This window comes from Mytilus galloprovincialis, chromosome 1 (genome assembly GCF_965363235.1).
Source record: "Mytilus galloprovincialis chromosome 1, xbMytGall1.hap1.1, whole genome shotgun sequence".
In the NCBI taxonomy this organism is placed as follows: Eukaryota; Metazoa; Mollusca; class Bivalvia; order Mytilida; family Mytilidae; genus Mytilus; species Mytilus galloprovincialis.
Genome location: NC_134838.1, coordinates 105,176,901 through 105,201,812, shown reverse-complemented (window position 1 = coordinate 105,201,812; position 24,912 = coordinate 105,176,901). Strand labels below are relative to the sequence as shown.

General features: G+C 31.3%; 1 protein-coding gene across 8 annotated transcripts in view; it reads right to left on the bottom strand.

The window, feature by feature from the left end:
* LOC143048569 (dynein axonemal heavy chain 12-like) overlaps positions 1–24,912 on the bottom strand; it is a 94,339-nt gene that overhangs the window by 20,956 nt on the left and 48,471 nt on the right. For 5 of the 8 annotated variants that reach the window (XM_076222335.1, XM_076222345.1, XM_076222318.1 and 2 more), the window contains 24 exons: positions 24,629–24,814; positions 22,724–22,849; positions 22,223–22,414; positions 21,515–21,660; positions 20,809–20,947; positions 20,097–20,263; positions 19,330–19,522; positions 18,841–19,046; positions 18,379–18,453; positions 17,921–18,011; positions 16,932–16,946; positions 13,718–13,896; positions 13,206–13,398; positions 12,423–12,584; positions 12,041–12,235; positions 11,197–11,493; positions 10,680–10,937; positions 10,063–10,284; positions 8,981–9,511; positions 4,201–4,346; positions 3,336–3,550; positions 2,685–2,877; positions 2,262–2,454; positions 1,619–1,791 (listed from right to left, as the gene is read on the bottom strand). In XM_076222335.1, the coding sequence (XP_076078450.1) occupies positions 1,619–1,791; positions 2,262–2,454; positions 2,685–2,877; positions 3,336–3,550; positions 4,201–4,346; positions 8,981–9,511; positions 10,063–10,284; positions 10,680–10,937; positions 11,197–11,493; positions 12,041–12,235; positions 12,423–12,584; positions 13,206–13,398; positions 13,718–13,896; positions 16,932–16,946; positions 17,921–18,011; positions 18,379–18,453; positions 18,841–19,046; positions 19,330–19,522; positions 20,097–20,263; positions 20,809–20,947; positions 21,515–21,660; positions 22,223–22,414; positions 22,724–22,849; positions 24,629–24,814 (4,493 nt within the window). Of the gene's footprint in view, positions 1–1,618; positions 1,792–2,261; positions 2,455–2,684; positions 2,878–3,335; positions 3,551–4,200; positions 4,347–8,980; positions 9,512–10,062; positions 10,285–10,679; positions 10,938–11,196; positions 11,494–12,040; positions 12,236–12,422; positions 12,585–13,205; positions 13,399–13,717; positions 13,897–16,931; positions 16,947–17,442; positions 17,458–17,920; positions 18,012–18,378; positions 18,454–18,840; positions 19,047–19,329; positions 19,523–20,096; positions 20,264–20,808; positions 20,948–21,514; positions 21,661–22,222; positions 22,415–22,723; positions 22,850–24,628; positions 24,815–24,912 lie in introns of all 8 variants that reach the window. The other 3 variants (XM_076222361.1, XM_076222352.1, XM_076222326.1) reach the window with 2 other exon arrangements.

Below are 24,912 nucleotides of genomic sequence, written 5' to 3'. Positions count from 1 at the left end.
ACTGAAATGTCTCGCCTTCTTTACTAATCATTGATATTATGTTGATAGTCCTAAGTATAAAGCTTTATTACAACTGTCACATAAACGTTACATTAACCAAGATAACTAAACAAAGACCAATGAACCATGAAAATGAGGTCAAGGTCAGATGAACCATGCCAGGCTGACATATACAGCTAACAATGCTTCCATAAAACAAATATAGTTGACCCAATACTTATAGTTTAAGAAAAATAGACCAAAACACAAAAACTTAACACTGAGCAATGAACCGTGAAAATGAGGTCAAGGTCAAATAAAACCTGCGCGACTAATATATAAATCATAAAATATTTCCATACATTAAATATAGTTGACCTATGGCGTATAGTATCAGATAAAAAGACCAAAACTGAAAAACTTAACTTTGACCACTGAACCATAAAATGAGGTCAAGGTCAGATGACATCTGTCCGCTAGACATGTTCACCTTACAATCATTCCATACAACAAATATAGTAGACCTATTGCATAAAGTATGAGAAAAACAGACCAAAACACAAAAACTTAACTATAACCACTGAACCATGAAAATGAGGTCAAGGTCAGATGACACCTGCCAGTTGGACATGTAGACCTTACAGTCCTTCCATACACCGAATATACTAGCCCTATTGCTTATAGTATCTGAGATATGGACTTGACCATCAAAACTTAACATTGTTCACTGATCCATGAAATGAGGTCGAGGTCAAGTGAAAACTGTCTGAAGGGCATGAGGACCTTGCAAGGTACGCACATACCAAATATAGTTATCCTATTACTTATAATAAGAGAGAATTCAACATTACAAAAAATCTGAACTTTTTTTTCAAGTGGTCACTAAACCATGAAAATGAGGTCAAGGACATTGGACATGTGACTGACGGAAACTTCGTAACATGAGGCATCTATATACAAAGTATGAAGCATCCAGGTCTTCCACCTTCTAAAATATAAAGCTTTTAAGAAGTGAGCTAACACCGCCGCCGCCGGATCACTATCCCTATGTCGAGCTTTCTGCAACAAAAGTTGCAGGCTCGACAAAAATGAGGAACCAATTAAACCTATAATGCTCAATTTGCATGGATAAAAACAGTCATAATGTGATAATAAATTTGCATGGAACATATTCCTCAATGGTTCAATATGTTTTATTGCAATAGTATGGATTATTTGAAAAGAAATGCCGTCATAACGATTTTTTACGATTAATGTGAAATGTATGAGCAGTGTTGTATATTTCTACATATATCTTTTTTTTAATAAAACCCCTATGCAGTTGTATTGAATTTTACAGAACTGTTCATATTTTCTCTACATGTCTGAATAAAAATCATCTGCCCATATAACAGAATAGTTAAATATTGAAATCTTTAATGCAGTCTGATGCAGACTCAATCCTTAACACAAGTATCTGGTGATGAAATGTGATTTCCTAGCAAAATTCTTTGACAAATGAAAAAAGAACAGAAACTGATATAAAAGGCTTCCATTTAGAAAATCAATTTTAAATTTGCAGCCCTATAAAAATTAATCCATTAGTTTTCATTAAATTTAGGATTTGACCTTATTCCAAATAAAAGTAGTATAGTCTTACCTGTCATGAATAGACATAACATAAAGGTTGACAAACCAGGTCAATGAATACTGGTACATAGGGTCAATATTAGGTAAATCAGCAATTGAGAAAAACAGAATAGACGAATGTTTAGCGATTGGACGATATCCCATTCTAGAAGCATCAATTTTCTGTTCAGTTTCCTCTGCAATCTGAAATAATAAACATAATTTGAACCAATTTTGAATATTTTTATATAAATACTGCAATGAAACTGGTAAGTAGCCAACATGTCAAGTTAAATGTTAGAAGTTTGAAATGCTGGATCAAGCAGTTTTGAAGAATAAAATCATGTAATGATTTGAAAGACAAAATAAATCTAAGTCATTCAGCATAATACTTGAAAATCTGAACAAAATGCAAAACCTCTGTGGCTCACTAGACTACACAATGACACTAAAAATCAGAATGTGACCCTGTCAAAAAAAACCAACTTTGCCTCATATATCACTAACCGTTCAACCTTTCCTTTCAATAGTAAAAACAATTTTACATTTTCTGAGAGCAGAAATGATAATAAATATTTTAAAATGTACATCATTATCCTGATCCTTTCTGTATTTACAACTTTTCTCCCCCAACCTTTGACCCATATTATAAACAAACTGGGTGATAATTATACCTTCTGTTTCTTAGATATTTCATCAGAAAGTATCTTAGATGAGTCCAAAATCTGTATAGCTGTTTCATCTTCCAGAATGTTTCCTTCAGAAGCTGATAGAGTATGTAGAATTTTATCTTCAATTTCCTTTAGTTGTTTTTTGTTAGCAGCACTCTGAACAATTAATGCTTGTCTCTCTTCCTCTAATTCTGGCCTGTAATGTAATGTATCAATAATTAGACATACAATAAAGACAAAAAAAAAAAAACAACTTCTGTTCACTGACAGTTACTAAAAAAATAATCATTATTGTTACAACCAAAAATTTAATAAAAAAAAAAAACACTAATAAAAAAAAAAACACCTGTGAAGAAATTTTGGTAGTCTCAATATTTTTTAAATAAGAAAAACTCAATAAATAATAATAAAAACAATGGTTCCTACCTTTCTTTAGCGACCACTATTCCCAGGAGCTGATCTTCCAAACCTTCAGGTGTGATCATAAAGTTGAGTAACGAAACCTTGACAGCTACCTCAGGTAGATAATGAGGATTCCTCAGTTTAGTTGTGATGTAGAAACGGAAATCTTTACTGTATTCAATTACATTCTCTCCAAGTTTGATCATATCAACACCAGCTGAAATATAAAGTATAGTCTTATTAACTCATAATACATTCATACTCATACCATCTTCATGATTTGAACTCAAAATTCATTCTCAATGTCAGGTTGCTGCTTTTTGTATGTTTTTTATTCATTTTTAAATTTGATATGTAAGTCTGATATCTGGTAGTCTGTCAAACCAACCTGTAACTTGTCTTGTGCATATAGCCAATTAGAGTTTAGCCTGTAACTTGTCTTGTGCATAAAGCCATTTAGAGCTTATCATATTGATATTTGTCCATCATTAAAAATCTTTAAATGACTTTTTTGTTCTGCTTGAGTTGTTGGGTTGCTGTATAACTTTTACCCTAGATCTCCCTTCATTCAATAAAATCATATAACTTTTAAGCCTTCAGTATGAGAAGTGAAAAGTAACACATAAATAGGCTTGAACACAACAATAATGACTGACAGTTATCACATGTGCTCACCTTGTTTGTAAATCTGTTTCAGCAAGAGGGGTTCCAGAGAAGGATCTAATTCTTCAGCAACATTTTCCAATAGAGCAGGATTACCAAAGGTTATACAATTCTCCAGTGTTCTCATGTAATCTGCATCTGTTAGTTTTATGACTGAAAGTTTGAAATCTTTCTCCATGTTCTTCACCCATTTGTTGGCTTGACCCTGGGGATCAATCATAAGAGGCCTGGAAAAGACCGCACATATAAGTCAGGATTCCAATATCATGCTTAGTAAATACAAAATTTTCATAGCAAACCTTGAAAGAAACATCTGTTTTTCATCTCACATTTGTATAATTTTGATTCTTAATCCAATTTTAAGGGGAAGAAATTTTGTGTGCAGATAATTTTTTTGAATTTTTCTCCTTCCATTGAGCTCATTTTTATTTTTTTTTTAACCAAGTAATATTCATGAACATGAAAGCATCAAAATATAATTATAAATCCACAGAACCTAGTAGAATTGAAATTAAAGCTATGCTAAAGACAAACAAGAATGTGTCCCCAGTACACGGATGCCCCATCCGCACTATCATTTTCTATGTTCAATGGACCGTGAAAATGGGGTTAAATCTCTAATTTGGAATTAAAATTAGAAAGATCATATCATACAGAACATATGTACTAAGTTTCAAGTTGATTAGACTTCAACTTCATCAAAAACTACCTCGACCAAAAACTTTAACCTGAAGCGGGACAGACGGACGAACGAACGAACGAACGGACGCACAGACCAGAAAACATAATGCCCATAAATGGGGCATAAAAAAATCAACTAAAATACAGCATTAGTAACAACACTTTTGAAAATCTGCTGAAATAAACAAATGTTTACCATCTCCTGGAGTTAGCTACAATGACACCATTGTCAATGGAGAAACTGTCTCTTGGTAGTCCGAAGATGTTCCAGGCCTGTATCTTAATCGGCTCTCCTAAAGTCTTACTTAAAGAGAATTCCTGTGAGCATGGGATCTTTTTTTCCTGTAAAAAAGTAAACATAATTACAATTTTATCATTTCTTAAGAAATTAAAAAATTAACATATCTGTTTAGGCGGAAACCCAGTTGAAATAGAACAAAGAATCAAAGCTCTTTGTTAGAGAAGGCGATAAATGCTTACTGTAATGTTTACTATAGTAACAAAAAATTTAAAAGTTAATAGAAACAAACAAACCAACAATTTTCTTCTCAATTACAAAGTGTTTTATTTTAAAAACACTATTTGCATAAGTTTTCAATTTATCTATTACACAGTAATGCAGAACAATTAGATATCAAGTCGACGACATGGGTATCTATCAAGTTGGATGAAGAAAATGCATAACCTCCAAATTTTTTTTTTAAATTACCACGGACGGACAACATATCAATCTATTAGTTCAGTAATTTTTGTGTCTGCCCTTCCATTATGTGATTCAAGAAAAAATTCCAAACAATGGGTTAACAGTTGTATCGAAAAAGAGAAAATCGAGTGCACCTTTTTATGTAAGGGCGTGTTTGAGGTGTATATTTTGGGTTTTAAACGTTCAAAGTAAGAGTATTTGATATATCATCTCGCTTTACATTCTATCATTTTTATATATCAAAGCTACAGGTGGACTTTATAACATAAAAAAATCACAGTACGAAAAGATGAAATATATTGGTCAAGTGAATTACCTATCTAATGAATCATAAAAATAGAGTAGGTGTGTTCGAATAGCTATTTTTTTTACTAAAAGTACTTGACGACAGACTTTTATGTTGGATGATGAAAATGCATATCTTTGAAAAAATATAATTTTTTGTGTGTGATAACTTGGGTTTATAATCTTCAACCACCGAAAATTTTTAGTCTGCCCTTCCACGAAATATTTAATAAGAATTTTTTTGAATGTTTAAGAATTTTCGAAAATTCCACCTGACAACCGATCAGACAATAGTTTTAAGTTGAATCAATGCAGACAAGGTCATGAACTGATGCTCATGAGCTAGTAGATACATTTGTCTTTTAAAATACAACTGACATATAAGGATCGTAATGGTTCTATTCGGATAAATGTATCGATATTCAAGAGCAAAATTGGCAGCGTGTCATCCCTACAATGGCTTCCATTTCTATGATTGTGAAAATGAACTGGCGTAATGATAATTTTGACAAAGTAGCATCCTAACTGTAAGCTGCACAAAAAGCAGCATAAAAATTTATAATCTCATCTTATGATATGAGTATAAATTTGATTCTATAGTCTGTATTAACAATATAACAATTCAAGCTAGAATTGAAATCTAAAAAAGGAGGGGGGACAAAATGGTGTTCTTAGAGGTACTGTGAATAATCACTTTCCTAAAAGCAAATGGCTTGTGACAAAAATCACAACAACAAAAAAACTCTTTTAAAGCTGCCTATCAACTATTGCTCAAATTATTGTTTTTTATAACAACAAAAAAATGAAACTGAAAGAATGAATACTGAAAAATATAAAAATGTATTAAAAAGAATTTCAACACTTTATGGTGTGAGTCTTTATCTACAGGTTTCATTAAGAGCAAGACTTGAAAATTGTGTGATACAAACTTCAAGTTATCTAATTACAATACATAAACAATTGGCAAAATCATAATAATCCTTTACTGAAACTCAGTGGGTGTAAAGATGAAGACAGATCATAATAAGGGGAATATTTCCAAGAAATAAAAATATAACACTTTTAACAGTAAGGCCAATTAAAATTGATTGCTAGATTTTCATCCCCGCCCGCCCCTCTGAAATCGTCCCGCCCCGATTTTTTTTATTTAACAAAAATACGATTTCCGGATTTTATCATGTCCGTTACCGGGAACCATCGATAATTTCGTTTCATTCAACACTTCCTGTTTCAAATTTCATTTCTCCTATCCTGGTTCCCGGTACTACGTTCCAGGTATTAGCTATTAGCCATACTCTCTCATGAGAACATACTGAATATTGCGATCGGGAACCAGTCTACATTTCTCCGAGTAATCTAATAATGATATGATTGAGTCAACATATTCTGCTGCTCTATTATGAAAACATCTACCGAGATTGATAACGAGAAGGGCATGGAATATTCGAGTAACGAGTAAAACGCCTTGTCATTTAACGAAAATTGCGATAGTCACAAGTGAATCGAAAACCGTGTTTTTTTTTTTATTTATACGATGACTTTGTGTCAGGAAATTTGGACTGTAAATGATATCCAAAGCGCAAGAATCGTAGAACAAATTGGTACAAAAAACATGACTGGATTAAAGAAATTGACACAAGCACGAATTTGTTTGATTTATGACCGTATATTGAGAAAAAAAAAGTCGACAAACACGCATTTTAATTCCCTTAAATTTACCCATGGCTGTTGTTTTTGTTGACAAACAGCAAACACCCTCTGTAACTGTCCCAATACCCTCAATTTAGTCATTAAAAAACTACTTATTGGTTAAGTTCATGTTTTACATCACATAATTACTTTCCACACTGAGTGTAACACCAGAGAGTAAAACCGTACATTGGGACAATTCGTGCCAACAGGCCTTAAGATTGAGGATTGAGGAGTTTACATTTTATTTTGTACTCATAAGGCAACAACCATTTTCTTATCTGGGGGGGGCCTGGGATTTTTTTGAAAAAAATATTTTGATGGCCTAGCTGACCGAAAAAAAAATTATATTTTGCACTGAAGCTGAAAAAAATTTTATGCTGTCACCTGCTTGAATTTTTTATTTGCACTGCTGAATTTGAGAATGGTGAAACTACCAACAGACGAGACAGTAAAACAGCAGATTATAAACATCTGTCCATTATACAGACAACAAATGGAAGTGTTTAACGACCTTGACTGGCTATACAGCCCTCGCACGGTCGGTGATATACAGATCAAGCTAAGATTTCTATTTATAGATCTTTATACCTTATCACTTTTTGTATGTTCCTATAATAGTGTTTGATCCAGAAATATTTATAAGAATTCCAAATCTCCCGCATATATATGTTACTACTGTAAGACCATACTTAAAACTGTAACTATTATAAACATGAAATGGTCATTTTATAACAGGAATAGATATGGTATCATAAGCAGTCTTTTAAGATAGCCCTGATTGTGTATGACACAGACTTGTATAATTATTCGGGCAGTGGTAGTATTTTCCGTTTGGAATGTCAATTATCATAGTTGGAAACAGTGGATTTTATAAGTTGGAGCTACTCACTATTTGCCATTACATATGGCAATGGTGGCCACTTCAATTGCAGTATTAAAATTTAAGGATACCTGTATGACGGACTCCGAGAATATCATAATGTAGAAAGTGGGCTGAAAAAAACAACTGAGACAACAGCCAATGTCAGGATATAGATAGAGCCATGCACTTTACATTTTACATCAATTAAAAAATTAAAATGAATTTTATGTTAATTTTATGGTTTTGTGAAAAAAAAATTGTATTTCTGTTCCACATTATAGGAAAAAAAATTTTGCTTTCCTTCTCGTAAGAAAAAAAAAATTTTGTCGGAGGAAGGTTCTGAAAAAAAAATTATGAACACAATAAAAATCCCAGGCCCCCCCCCCCCCCGATAAGAAAATGGTTGTTGCCTAATACTTGTGTTGTATACAATTGTACCAATACATTTTATTGATTTTATGTGGACTACAAACCATTGCTTAGAAAGCAAAATAAATTTGGTGTAGGTCTAGTCCAACTGAAGAGAGCATTTCTCTTCCCTTTGATGTATACTATAAATAGGTTTCTAAAGCGGCAATTACATGTATAACAGTGGTTGCCAATCAGGGATTTTTATTTAAGAGTTTAAAAAATAGTGTCAGATTCCTTATACAACATGTATATACATTATACAAGCTTGTTTTCCACTAGCATATACCCCGTGGTATGAAGAACTTGTGACAAGGGTTTCATATGAAATAAAATTTAAAAAATAAAATCCTCCCACCCGCCCCATGTTTTTCAAAAATTTGGATGAAAATCTACTAATTAATTTTAGTTGGCCTAATGCTTTGCAATATAAAAATTTCATATAAAAATCATTTTGGCTAATTAATATTTTACCAAAAATAAGACTCATACCAGCTATGGGACAACTAAAATACTCATGGAATTTTAAAAGAAAACTAAAGTTCTAAGTCAATACAACAATAATTTATGTATACATACCCTTTCCTATGAAGAATATGGATAAATACAATTTCAGAACATTATAATTTTAAAACGTTTTAAAAATTAGTAAACCTAAATTAAAATGTCATGAAAATCCTCCTTCAAACCTGTAATTTTATAGTTGCATTTTGGAAAATAGCATAATCAGTTGCAGAATATTGAATGTAGATTGAATAGGTAAAAACAAACTGTTCACATGGAGAATATGGGCACCCCACTCTATAGATTGTCTTTTTATTAAACTATTTCATTTTGAAATAAATGCTATACGCAAGGATTACTATAAAATTTAAAATTTCCCCCTTTGTTAAACATAAAGAACTAATCCTCAATAAATTAACAAAATATTGGCAAAACAATCCACACATTAGTTAATTCATTAATAAGTAAAATATTATAAAAAAGAAATTTAAAAATCCAAATTTGTTACAAATTAAAACCTACAGTGCAGACTTTGACCCATTCTTTAGTGCATTCTTCTCTGAAAGCCATGGTGAAAGGACCAAGATAGGCAATAACTCCTGCAGCTATCAACACATCACCAACTAAATTGTCAAAAATATTCTGTAAGTTTGTGGCAGCAATGGTCCACCTATCTTTCTCTCCTCCCAATCCACCAATAAGCTTTTCTGCTCTTTTTAGTTTCTTGGCACAAAGATCCACCTGAAATTCCAATCTTTCTTTCTTCTCTGTCATTTCTTGGAAAGTAGCACGTAAATCTGCAAGACGTTTTTCAACAGCTGCAAGCTCAGCACGTTTGGCATTCAGTAGTGTCATTGTACTATTAAGTTCTTCTTCTGCTTGTTTGAGTTTTTCTTTCTTTGGTGCCACAACTTTAGCCACTCTATCATATATTTCCATGGCTAAGACCCATTTACACAGACCCTCAGCAGCAGATGAGGCATTAGCTACTTTGGCGGGGTCAAAATCTGTGTTTGTTATGAATTCCTTACGAATCTGCTTCATACAATGTACCTGTAGACAAAAGTTATATAAGATCAGTAATTTTTATCAACAATTGAAAATATTTTCAAATCATGTCAGTTTCTTGTTCCTTAAAAATTTAAAATGCTTCAAGATTCTGACCTATTATTTTCCATATTCTTACAAATAAAGATACAAATTACTATGACATATTCATTTTCTAAGCTATACCAAGATCACAAATTAGTAAAAAACATGGATGGGGCTCACACTATCAGTTTCTATGTTCAGTGGACCGTGAAATTGGGATCAAAAAACTAATTTGGCATTAAAATTAGAAAGATCAAATCATAGGGACTAAGTTTCAAGTAGATTGGACTTCAACTTCATCAAAAATTACCTTGACCAAAAACTTTAACCTGAAGCGGGACAGAGGAACAGACCCACAAACCAGAAAACATAATGCCCATAAATGGGGTATAAAAATGTGTATCAAGAAATTAATAAACAACTGCTGCAAATTTCTGACCATGCAGTTTTCCACATTCTTAAAAATATATCATTTAGCTGAAAAATTTCAAGACCTATGTGACATTACTTACTGGAATATTATCTCTGTCATAGGCTTTGAGATTGTTCAAGAAACTCATGTCTCCCAGAAGTTTCTTTGAGGGTCCCCAGTAATCAAGGATCTTTTGTCCTGGTTTATCTGGGTCATTGACTTTATCTGGTTTGATGTCCTTCATGACACACACAGCAGACATGACAAGTTTGACACCAGAAGGTGGATTCTTCATGGACTTCACAATAACAATATCAGCAGGCTATTGGTAAAGAAAACAGAATTAGCACATGTGCCATATTGTATCATTGGACAAAGTAACTTTTTCCACAAAATTTTTGAAAATGTTCATAGAATACACCTTAATTATTTACACAGTTCATGCAACAGTTAAAGAAGACCATATTTTCCCTAAAAATTGATATCAGAGGAATTTTGTGTTAATAATAATTGAAACGCATGCTGCTTTTACAAAAAATGTTTTTTTCCTTTACCGGTAAACATACTTTTCACTGATTTTTTTTTTATATGCAAATAAAAATAGGTGATACAATTAATAGACACTGTGATAAGCTAAGATACTGGAAATTAAATTTGCCAAACCATGTATTTTCTGATTTCAAAAGAAACACCATAATGACACAATAGGTTTAATACCTTTAAGGTATCCAGGGCAGCAAGAGCAGCCTCTAGAGCAGGAATAGCCTCTGCAAGTTCTGCCTCACATTCATCTTTCAGAGCCTGAGCCTCTGCAGCCTGTACATTAGCTACAGCTTCATCAGCTTTGACTATTTTACTTGTAGCCTCTACTTCACCGGACTCCTTCTCTATAATGACCATCATCTTAGAGTTTTCCTCTGCTGAGATGACCAGCTGTGGCTGGAGTTCTTCCAGTTCTTTCTGCATGTCTGCAACCTAGTAATGACCAAACAAAACAAGTATAAGAACAGGTGATAATTAAAATTTATGGGTCCTCCTAATAAGGTTTTTTTTTTGACAATTATCTGATACCAGAGTCAAACTAAAGAACAATAACCAAAGCTTAATTAAGTAGGTATGATATCAAAATGCAGTTTCGGGAATAGATAACAATATTTTAAAAAATCTTCATCTCAAACAAACAAAATTTCATGTGAGAGATTTTCTATTTGCCAAAAAAAGAAAGAAAAAATACCTGTGAAGCAGCAAAGGCCAATTTCTCTAGACCAACCACATATCTACGTTTGGCTTTAGATATCTCATCTTGTTTACTTTGGAGTAAGTTTTTAAACGAGTTGATCAACTCTAAGTAAGATGTTGGTGTAACATAATTATGTCTGCCTAACTGATTTAAGAACTTTGTTGACAGATTAATGGTGCTCTGATGGAAGTGCTTGACAATCATGACGGATTCCTTCCTGTCGTGGTCAGAAAGTTCAGTATTCTCCAAGAATTTATTGGCTACTCTCTCTAATGCATCATCTGGCCAAGTCTGTTAAAAAATGAAACATAGAAAATGACATCTTATAGAACTGTAACTAAAAAATAATCAATATGGATATGCATTAAGTAATGTGAACTATTAGATAACATAGAAACTAAAATGACAGATTTTTAAATGACACAGATCTGCAGAAACAAATAAAATTGTGACATTTTTTTTCTATTTCAAGAAAGTTAACCAAATTGAAAAAAATGTGTAATTATTTTAAATCATTGAAGTGAATTATTTTCTTGAATAAAAAAACCTTTCCTGTGGGTCTTCTAGGGTTACAGAACTAAAGAAATTATCCTAGGATATAAGAATTGACTTTTCTAGACTGAAAGTGTTTTAGAGCTTAAGATATGAGAAAGAAACTTGTCTATTGATAAAGACCATCTATGTTTAGGGTGCTATCTCATTGAGATGAACAATACATCTCCTCTTTGTTACATTTACCTGGATCTATCAATTGCATATCACTTGGTGAATGGAAGTCTGTTATGGATATCTCTAATTAAGCTAACAGTAATATTACAGGATAATAGAATTGACCTACCTGGAACCAATCAATAGTACAGCAGTTAATCAAAGATGGGAACTGCCTCAGCCTATTACGGAAAGCATCTCCAATTGGACTGAAGGCAATGATAATATGTAAATTCTCTCTAATACGATTGACAAAGAAGGCAAACAATGCCAGTGGACTGAAGTCGGCCATCTTGTCTCCAGCTTGTGCTACTGGTCTCACAGTCTGGAAGAAATTGAATTACACATTCATAAATACAGCTAAGGAAAAATAAATGTTAACAAAGAAAAGATCTATTAAGCAATATAATTTTAACCTCTGGAACATTATTTAATAAACAAACTTTTCTTTAAAAAAAAATTAACAATAAGCAAATTTTGTAAAAATATTCCAATAAGAAAGTGTGGCTTACCTCCATAATTTCTGCCTTCTCATCAGCAGGGAAAAGATTAGGAACCTCTCCTGTGTTTAATAAGTTATCAATGTCTTCCAAGAATGATTCCTCTTTGATCTGGGTGTCTGTGACTAAGAATACAGTTGTCTTTCCACTTGCTCCGCAACCTTTCAATACTGACTGTAAAATGAATTTATTGTATTGTTTACTAAATTGTACAGTTCAGTTAATTTATAAAACCTTTTAATGTGAATCATTTATAATCATTCTGTTAATCAATAAAAGTGAACATACATACTTACATCCCCTTCATTTGAACTTTGGTGAATAGTTGTCTCATTGGCAATCATTCCATATCTCCTTATTTTTACTTAAGTTTATAAATGTCAATTCATAATGAATTTTGTAATAGGAAAATTTGATGTTAATGGCAGATCTTCAAAAGTGTGTGCTTAAATCATTAACATTTTGTTAACCTTTTAACTTAACAACTGCATGTTACCCTTTAGTTGTCATTTGCTTATTTGGATTTCAGTTGCTTCACATCTCCTTTGATCAACCTATTTTCCTTTTCTTATTTGATACTTGCAATGCTTGATAGATTCACAGTTACAGTATCATTTGAATAAGTTAAAGAAATGCTTAAATTAATAATAATTGTCTAGATTCTGGTTAATTCAAAGCTGGTAATACATTTAGGAATTTATCCATTTTTGAAGGTCATATGGTGAACATTAGGTGTATGTGTTATTGTGTTTACATTCAATTGATTTTTCCCCACAAGTACTTTATTCTTCTTACCTTAATGTCCTCTCTCCATTCTACTTTGCCATAGTTCTTTGAGATTTCTGGTTGGAAGAGATCATATCCTGCCATGGCGGTTGCTAATCTGGTTAAGGATTGACGACCACTTCCTCCTACGCCTACTAACAAGGCATTACCTCCTGGGATTCTCAGAACACGACAGATACGAGACAAATGTTCTAACACATATCTGAAATGGATCATTTCTACTTTGAAATTCAGGACAATGTATAAATATTATTCTGATATAAATTACTCAATTTCAAACATTTAAAACACATTAAATTTTGTTCAAATATTTCAAAACTATATCTTTATTTTTCTAATAAGATCATAGTTACATATTAGATAATGGCATCTACCTTTCTGCAATAAAAAAAAAAAAAATATTTTGAAATCTATATTTTGAAATCTTTCACAAACATCTAATTTTGGAATGAATAACCAAAATATTTGTTTACTCCACAACAAAAACAAATTTTCTGAACATAACATAATATTGTGCTGACCTGAAGATGACGAGATTCATTCTATTTTTATGTGTATTATTGTACTCCTCTAGACATTGCTCTACAATGGTGTACATAGAGTCAACAGATTTCACTTCATCATAAACTCTCTCCTCAGACTCTGCATCAGGGTTCATATAATCACCAAACATTAAACTTCTCAAATCATCTTCTTTAACCTGTGTAAAACAAATATTCTTGCTACATTTTATATCAAACATTACTTTTTTATCCACAGCTTCAAATCTTCACAAAGTCGTTTATTAAATATAAATGTACTTAGCTGAGATAATTTATTTCCTTGATATTTAAGTATAGGAAAGTATATTTATATCCTCTTGAATTCACTGCTTATCAGAGATTTTAATATATTGACAATCCAGTGATTTATGTCAAATGCTTTGTTCAAAGTACTGCTTCTTATAACTATATTATTTATACTCAGACTGATGTGATGATGCATGTAAACAAAGTAACTCGTCATTGTGGCTAAAAGTAAGAGGTATGTTCAAAGGGTAATCTCTTGGATAGGTATTAAACTAAAGTAGGTGGAACTGTGTCTGAATATCAAATTCATACATTTACTGCACTTTTTGACAATTTCGAATCAACTGTATATTAGCAAATACAAAATTGTGAATATATTTTTATAATTAGATACAGTTCCACATGTTCTAGTTCAGGAATAATTTCCTAAAAATCCCAGAGATCACTGATTTACCTGCATGTACCTCTACCTTTAAATATATACTATATATATAACTCTTCAATAAATAAAAAAGTAACTCTTCAATAAATAAAAAAATAACTGTAACAAATAATTTGCAATTCAAATATGTGACAAACAAAATAAAATTATATAAAAACAAATACATCAAAATATTAAGAGTGCACAAGTGAAATGTCTCATCTGCCTTATCATGATTCAATTCTATACTGGCTTACTTTAGGTACCACGAAAGGTAAACATTATCCATCAACCATATAAATGAGGTCATGTTATGATGAAACATGTAATCCTTACAATTTTCCAACCATCAAATATAGTTGACCATTGCTGATAGTATCGGAGAAACCAACCTCATTATGAAAACTTAATATTGACCATTAAACCATGAAAATAGGTTGAAAGATATGATGAACCCTGCCAGAAAAACATGTAAAACTTTCATTCATTCTATTCACAAAATACAGTTGACCTATTGTTTATAGTATCTGAAAAAAAAAGACTTAACACTGATCACTGATCCATAAAATGAGGTCAAGGAAAGATTAACAGACATGTATATCTTGGGCTTAAATTAAAATATTGTTTGTTTGCAGTTTACCGACCGACCCTTGAAAATCCTCCCGACTGTGAAAATTTTATTGCTTTAAATTTGAAGAATTTTTTTTTAATACTTCTATTGACGCGATCCGGAATTTTGGGTCCTTTCCGGAAATGATTTAAAGTCTGGGTCAATTACACATTTCAAGTTCGGTTTTTCTTAGCTTCCCGTCAAGCGTTCATGTGACCATTTAATGATAAAGAACATGGAAATTGTTTACAGGTATCCATGAAGTCACGGAGGAGTACTTTACGCTGTCGTCTCGTGTCAATTTTAAGACAAATAACAAACAAAAAAGTGTATTAGTAAACTGTTTATACAGATTCAGGCACATGTAATGATGTGTGATGATATCATTGACGATGATGCAGCGGATATTCATAACTGACACGATAACCATTCTGTCTCAAACAAATCGGGTACAGAATCTGTGGAGCCTGACTTTATGGAACCAATTTCAGTGGTGAAGTAATTTGACAGCAGCTTGAAGTATGGCATATTTTCTACAAATCGTTGTGAAGACGACAAAGATGAAACCACTCCTCCGTGACTTAAATCTTCATGGATATCTGTAAACACGCCTGTACTGAGGAAGGGCTCATTTGAAATGTTAATGGATATAGATCATGCCAAATCAATAAGAAGCAACCCTAACTACACAAAGATGTAGAGAAAATGAATGGTTAGCTTGAAAAATAAATATACTCTCTCTATATTAAATCTATCTTCGATTGCAATGAGTATGCTCCTTTAGGATAAGGGGGGCTGCCCCACTCATTGCAATTATTCTCTTTCTTACAATATTAAATATACCCAAACTGTGTGGCCTGTGTGAATTCAATTAAAACATGACCTGAGGAGCTATTCTGCCAATTTTTTTTATGCATTAAAAACATTTCAGTACAGACCATTTACTTTTAATGGGGTGCTATGAATTTCACCCCAAACTTTAGATTTCTTTGGTTTTCATTAAAGCCTGGCAAAAATATAACCTTATCACATATATAATTAAATATTGTTAGAAATATGAAAACAGTCGAATGTCTTGATACTTTTTTTCAAGTTGCCTTTTTTTCAATTGAGGAAGATTCAATGGTTATTTTTTTTTTTATTAAAAATACTCTTTAATACATTGTCTTATAAATCTTTAATATCTACATTTTTCTGATGAAAATACTCTACTCATGAAAACATTCTAGTAAAGAAGCATACATGTCTGAATATATTTCTTTAAAACAGTTCTAGTCATAATGACATTCCTTGTTTATAAGTGTTCCAGTATTTAATAATTATACCATATTTTATGTCATAAATTGGATAATGACACTATGTTAAAGTTTCAGTTTTGGTTAAACAGTTTTTTATCTGAAAATGCCTGTTCATTTGATGTTGGTTTTCAGCATGTCCAGTGTTTGTTGTTTTAAAATGTTTTTTTTTTTCTTCACAAGAAACTTGGTTTAGTGGAACTGCTTGTTTAAACTGTATTTTGGCTGATAAAATAAAATATTTTTCCTACCTACCGACCCTTCAGTCTGAAGGTACAGTCGGAAAACTGCAAACAAACATATTTTTAAGGTTGGCCTAATGTAATTATTCTATACACAATATGTAGGTGTCTTCTTGCTTATAATAACTGAAAATGCATGTGATATGGAGTTTTTAAAGCAGTCATTGAACTAAGAAAATGAGATCAAGGAAATGATAAATATGTCAGACAGAAACTTCAGATCAAATAGTATCTTTTTATAAAATAAAACTTTCCAGGTTTGATAAAAAAAAAAAGAAGAGTTTAAGACTCTCTTGTAGCCGGATTAGCATCCCTATGTTATGCATTCTGCAACATTCATTGCAGGTGAGACAAAATCAGGCATTGAACTTCTCCTCACCTCTGTATCAGAACGCTGTTAACAAATAATATACTAACTAAATAAACACAAGAATCTAGCAAACTACGAAATTTGAATTTCATATCTACGAATAATACTGTTAATATACCGTTTTTTTTTGTGTAAGTTAAGCAAGAATTTATATCTGCTTTAAAATTTCTAACAATTTATTATATTTAATTTTCAGAATCTAGAACAACTATCAGCAGAGTGAAAGAGAATAACAGGGAGAGTTTAAGACAAAAAATGTCAATGCTTTTTTTTTTTATATGTGTCTGTCAAAAAGCTAACATGACAAAGACTTGAAAATTAGTTTGTAAATCTTCAGATGTATATCAAATAATAGATCGAAAAATTACTGACACTTAATAATAAAAGTTGATGAAAATCATTTCAATAGTTTAGTTTTCAAGAAAGAAATGATTTTTAAAAAAGTTCTTGAAAAAAGTAAACACACTCCTAGACAACATGATCTAGCAAGAAATGTCTATATTTCACACTTTATTGATACCTTTGATGGAGGTCCCTGTTACAGACAAATATATACTACATTATAACAGCATAAAAAGTCAATATCATTCTTCTTCCCATTTGATAAAGGACTTTCCTCTGGTTTGGTATTTATTTTACTTTTTATTTATTTAGAAAATATATCTCAAGAAAAACATAAAAAAAAAAAACCACCCTGAATTTTCAGTTTGTTTGCTGTCCTTGATTATTATTAATCCAGAATAAGGTAGATTCTAATTTGTTACCCTTATGGGCTGTAATAATACAGCAATTCTATCCCAATTTGGGTTTTTTTTTTGGCTCCAATGGCTTTCCATACTATAGAGGTTAGCTGTTTGATACTAATTATGAAATTCAGGCATGTTCATTTAACCTAAGATGAATTTATTTCAATGTTTTCCAGATTTTAAACTTAATCTGAAAGAAACAGCAACTGATAAGGGGTTTTAGTTGTATTATTGATTTATCAGAAAATGTACCTTTCCTTCTCCGCTGCCACCACCAGCCAGATGTTCAAATAAACTGTCAAAGCTCTCTTTAAAGTAGTCTTTCACAGCATTCTGTGTTGTTCTGTAAGTAAAAAAATACATTCTTAATCAGTATTACTCATTTGGTAGATTCTCCCTAAAAATTTACCACTTTTTATAGGTGAATAACTTTCACCCAGAATACAGTATCTGAATACATGTAGGCTGAGTATGAAACTTAATAATCAACTTTACGTCAAAACATCAACATCAATTCATATATTGTTTTGAATGGTTAATTTATTCTAAAGATTCATAAAAATGTTTCATATATGTTGAAACTACTTTAAAAGGCTATATGATACCTGTTGGGGATTTTCATCATTACAACTCAATATGTCTCAGTAACTGTAAAAGAATGAATGGGCCTTAAATTTCAACAACAAAAAAAAAACCATAATGTGACTTACTTAAACAACCATGATCTGTCTGCATCATCTGTGAGCCGATCGTAGAATACTCTCATCACTTCATGGACCCATAATCTGTAATAAATCAGATAAACATTGTTCATACAATTTTTTTCTTCTGATCTATATAGAGGATACCATAATTTTTCAATATCTTTTTTAATTATTAACCAAAAAGAAAAGCTAAATCTTGAAGGGGATAGTTTTCCAGGACAGTGACTTTGTCTTTGCAATAAACAGCAAATGCAAACAGATTTTTTTTTTAAAGATATTTGACTTTGAGTTAACAATTGTAAACACCTTAAATGTTACTAAAGCTAAAAGAAATATAAACAGCAGTTTATCCACTTCTAGTAATAATTTTTTAGCAAAATTATCAATGATAGCTCTTAACTGTAGTGTTTGTCTGTAGGCCTTAATGTAATTAATCATGTTATTTGCTTGTAGGCTTTTATTATCTACCTCATCATCACACGTTTGTTCTCTACTTCATTCTTCTTGATCAGACACACTCCAAGGATGACTCTGGAGAAATCTCGTAAATTAAACACGTAATGTGATTTAGCTGGTGTTGGTAACAGGTTGGCAATAGCTTGTTTATACATGTCATTTGTGGCACTTACAATCATGTTTCCAAGAGCCAGGAAGTCTCCTGAAAACTCAGCACCCTTAAAATAAACATATTAACAATCATGATGAATAAAGTCCACAAATCTCATAAAAACTCAACACACTGAACATATATATCATATAACAATCATAGTTTCTACACAAGAAAATCCTTTGAGAAATACAAATTTACAATCATGTTTCAAAGAGTCAACACAATCTACTGAGGTTAAGTAAGCAAGTTTGCTATTTAAAATGCAAAACACTGCTGAGCTGACTTTTTTTAAGGCAATATCCCTTTTTAATACAATTTTTTTAGTTGTTTATCTTTAGAAGACTTACTCTCAAGTAGGTAGATATCATAATGGAGAATATTTTGATCATAGTGTCTTCACTGAAAGAGTTTATTCCAATCATGTTAAAATGTCTCATAAATCTGAGAGTGACATCATTTCTACCTCCTCCTGGGGGTCCCATAGCACAAATCAATTGGACATCTTGTAGTAGAAGTTTGGAGGTTTCCTTTAAGTCATACCTACAAGCAAACAAACAATTATTCTAAATACCTGTCAACAATTCTTACAAACTTGATACTAAATGTAACCACGTGTCTGCCATTTTTACATCTAATGCTATCCCCCAAAAGTTTTATATGAGCATAAATGATGAAGAATTTTGTCAGTTTGAATCCAATCTCAATGAAAAGTATTTGAACAAACAAGATGCATCATCTACATTTTTAACTGAATACCGTCATCACAAACATTTCTACAGTCTAAAGTGAAATATCCAGCTCTTTATGCATTTGGTTTTGTGATGTTGGGTTTGTGTTGCTCAGTCTTTTGTTTGCTGTGTATAGTTATAAATACTTGTTTGTTTTTGTCCTTATCTTTTAGGCCATGGAATTTCTGTTTTTCTTTGACTTATGGTTTAGGATAGTCCCTGTGATAACTTCTACCTCTTTTTCAATTCACCATAGGCATTATCACCTTTTTTCTTGCATTTGTATAATGCACCTAGGTCTATTGCCACTACAGGAAATTTGGTCTTTTTTTCAATAGTTCCCCTTCTCTGTTATAAACTGTCAAAAAAATATGTCTGTCACTTACCAATAACCATGATCCTGGAACTGTCTCAGAAGTTCTATAGGAGGTTGAGCACCATACACTTCTTTAGCTGGCATGTTCAAATCATCAACAAAAATAACAGCCTTTTTACCCATCTGTGGTCCAAACACACCTTTCCTGCGTTTGTCTAATCTTGACATTATGATGTTCTGGAAAAAGAAAATTTCATTTAAATTTTTGATGCTTTCGAAAACAGAGTCAGTTTTTCCCCTGTAATGAGATAAAATGGGACAGGAAATTCCCTAAAAGACTCAAATAAAAAATAAAAAAAGTGGTTGGTTTACTTCATTTTCTGTAGAATTAAGAATCTTTGCAATTTTGTTGGAAATCTGCAAAGAAGTTTTCAAGTAGTTTTGAATTAACAAACTGATATAGCAAACACAACCAATCTGATGATCATTCTTGATGAGTAAATTTCAATGTTGTGTTCACACAAAATTGGTGGTCACTTGTTTTAGAGATATAATTTTTCATTGAAATAGGTTATTGCTCAATCTTTAAGTCTTTATAAACTGTGGGGTCATTATTGAGAGGATAGTAAAGAAAGTGATTTCATTATGTTCATCTTGTTTCTAGTAAAATATGGTAAATAAAATTAAATGGTCTCCAAATTATTGATTTTTTTGTATAATGTAACCCTAAAGTTTTATTATACAATAACTTTAACATTTCAAATAGAACCGTTGTTAGTTACCTGGGTTTGATTAGCACTGGTCTGTGCTGAGAAGTTGACAAAAGCTGGAAGATATTTATCCTTAGAAAGACCATTCATCAGTTTGTCTTGTACATACACTGATTTGCCTGTACCAGTTGGTCCCACAAAGAGTATAGGTCTAAAATATAAATAAAATAATTTTCTACCAGACTTACTTCAAAAAGCAAATATCATTAATGAATTTTTATATTTCTCTGTCAATTACTGTTTTATATCTGTAATATTTTTATTACCTTCTGTGGATAAAGTTCATTTTAATGTAATTATTTTGTATCAATGGTTCTGATTGGATGACAGTAAGCATAAAATTCTCCATCTCCTTGTCTGTAACTAAGGAAGCCGACATATTGAATTGCGGAATGTACTGACATGTAATTTCTACAAGAATAACAAAAAAACTCAAATGTTGCACCTAGAAACCTTCTTTTTATCAAATTTTTTTTAGATTCTGAGTTCTGAGACAACCAAGAAGCCAGAAAACCCTAGGTGTTGCCAGTTAACTAACTTTGCGACAGTTAAACTACCAATGGACTTCCGCAAAGCTTCAAATACAATACAGTTATCTCTTAATTCTATTGGCATTTTCTATATTTCTCAAAAATTTCTTCAACCACAATAAAACAGTAATTTAAAAAGGATAACAATCCCCTGTATGTTAGAAGATAGAAATAAAACATGGACAAACCTAGAATGCTCAATACACAGATCCATTAAGAATGAATATCTGGCTGTATCCATAGTTGGCACCAACATTTCTCGAATTTTTTTGGCTTTTATTTCAAGATTTTTGATCAAATCGTTCCAGTGTTTCCATGCTCCACGATTTTTAAACTAAAATATAATGAGGTCATTTTTATTATAATAATATGTATACAAAAAATCATGACATAAAATTATTTTTGTTACTCTATTTGCTATTTGAAACACAAAATTACAAACCAACCAATTGTAAAAGTTACATGAGCTTGTGAAATATCAAGTTGTTCATTAATTTTGTGGTTCAATGTTTATAAAAATGAAATGATTATTTTTTTATTGATTTGTTGTTCCAAATATGAAAACAAAAATGTCTAAATATAAGAATCAGTGATAATGAAATAAATCTTGCATAACCATATATACTGTTGATCTATTTTGGTAGTGTACAATGTAGTTATAAATTAAGCCTCTTTTAGATAAGCTTTTCACTGAAATTAATTTAAATTTTTTCAATCTGTATATACTCATGTGAGATATGCATGAGTGAATTTATGTACATCCTTTATACCAAGTAAATTTTTTAAAATGAAAACTGTTGTTATAAGATGGCAATTATTTTGAATTGTGAACATTTACCCCGTCTGAATAAATTACAAGCCTAAATGACTGAGAACATCAGTGTTTATTAACTCACTTCATAAAATATTTCATAAACATGCATATTATCAGGAATTGGTACATCCAACTTAGTTCCTAAAGCCTTAGGCATGGGGAATTCTTCTTGCTTTCCAGAAATAAGCTCTTTGAAGAATACATCAAACTTGTTGCGTCCATCAGCATCAACACATGCCCCAATACTCCATGGTATGGAAAACAATATGGCTGACTATAAAACAAATAAAAAATACTTATACAACTGTCCTATTACCTGATTTATAAATATCGGAACAAAGACATTTGAGCATGGAAGTATGTAAGATAAGCAGATAAAAATATATATATATATATATATATATATATATATATATATATATAAATTTTAATTTCTTAAAAACTTTAAATTTAATAAAAACCCATTTTGATACTGTTCTGACCTGTATAAACTTAAATGCAATCTTTCTAACCTAAACACAAACAACAAAAACATACCCACAAAATAATAATTAAATGTTTATTCATCCTAATGTTTACTTACCACAGCATAGACTTTAAGGTTTTTGTTGTCATGGGCATCATCAGCATTTACATGCTCGTGCATAAGCATATCAAACAAGTACATTAATGACCTCACTTGGTTGGCATACCGACCAGCAACATATTCCTAAAATTGGAAATTCTCACACTTAACATTGTTGATGGTTTTATGCCATGATTAATTGGTCATTTATCACTTAATAGATTACCGGACTTTTAATAGAAAGAAAAAATTGTATTTTATAAAAAATAACAATATGACAATTTGTAAATGTACTTTTTATTTGCTGTGCAGCATTTATTTGCATATATATATATGTTATTTACTCCAACTGCAATACATGCATGAAAACTAACAAATCTTACAATTGTTTTATCAATATAAATTGAAAATATATAAGGCTTAATTGGATTTCTGATCATCAAAGTCAAATAATTTGATAGTTATAAATTATCTTTGAAAAATATCTGCATAATATTTATAAAAAAAAAAAAAAAAAAAAAAAAAAAAAAACTTATTTCAATTATCTGCAGTCTTCTCTTTTGTGTTATTCAAATGTTCCTTGGATTAACTGATTGCTTTCATTAAATATTTTCTTTTTCCCCATATCAAAATTTGTGCATTTTTCCTTTGATCTTTTTTGTGATAATTTTTCATATCATGCTACTCGCTCGAGATAGAAAATTATTGCTATAAAATAAGGACGCATGTGGCGTTGCTAATAAAATTGACATGAAATTGACAGCATCGTCAATGGTAAAATAGTGATAAAAAAATTATCATTGGTCATCTTAACTGGATTGCTTTTCTTGCTTTTACCGTACCGGCTCAAGAGAGAAAATCAATCTCGTTGAGATGATCAACGATAATTTATCACTATCTTCAAACAAAAAAACAACAACAAATTGTATGGTTCCTTTCTGGAAGTTGGGGTGGGAAGGTCTGGGAGAGGCCAATAATGAAAAACATTTAAATATTCAAGGCATTTATCATTGATGTACTTGTGCAATTTATATTTGTCTCACATTACTTTTCTTTCATTGATATAAATAATAAAATAAAAAACTAAAACAAATAATCAACTGTGTATTTTGTTCTGGTTTAACCATTTATGAATTTATCTTACATGTCTGATTTTAAGTGAGTTAAGAGAATTATTTTTGATTTCAAAAGTGCAAAACAATACTTTATATGGACCTTTTAGGTGAAAGCAGACTTAAATGACCCATTCTAAAGGCAGTCATTTTGATTTGAGGAAACAACACATTCTTGAACAAAGAAATGTTGTAAAATCTTTAAGTGTAAATTACAAATTGATTAATTCAGATGGTTTAAAAAAAATTCATGTCATGCAACTCCATTTTCACCTAAAGGTCGTTCAAAATACAATGCATAGCAAATTAAATAGGAAAGTCATGCATGTGTAACCTATGTTTTATTGGAATTATAACATGGCTTTGTTTACAAAAAATAGAAGAATGTCATATTCCAATGAAAAAAAAGAGTATCATTTTTTTTTGTACTCATGTATAAACTAAATGAGGTATAAGACATTTGAAGAATATGCAGTGTATCAATGTGGAATATCCAGTGAAATATTTATCATACTTACTTCCTTTTGAGGGATAATTGTTCAAAGTACATTTCTCATTATATCATACAGAAACATAAGTTTTACATTAGATTCTTAATTTTACACTTGATTTATAATGCCATGTACATGATCCTCAGTTAAACCATTTTCTTCACAAACATTAAAATTAATTAAACACAAATGAATTGCAAATACTCTGCTTACCCATGTGTGCAATTTTCTTACATTCTTTTGGGTGTTTAACTGTGATATCTTTCACCAGCAGTAAATTTCAAGATTAATACTCATAATCTAAGTTATTTTGAACATACCTTGGTGTTCTTTCTGATAAATTCTAAACATGGATCTACCAGCCATTCAAACATGGCTTCCACAACGTCAAGTGCTTCCTTGGCAAGGACTTCTGGGAAGACATTCAGCCATGACTTAAAGAATGGTCTCCAACCAAGGGAGGAGGGTTCTAAGTATATCATACCACACCTACTGACTGTAGCTGGCTGGAAGGAGAAGAAATCTAATTTGAACATAGGTTCAGTATGTCTTAAATAAAAGGATTTATGTGACAATGGAAAATAAGCTAGGCAATCATGCTGGA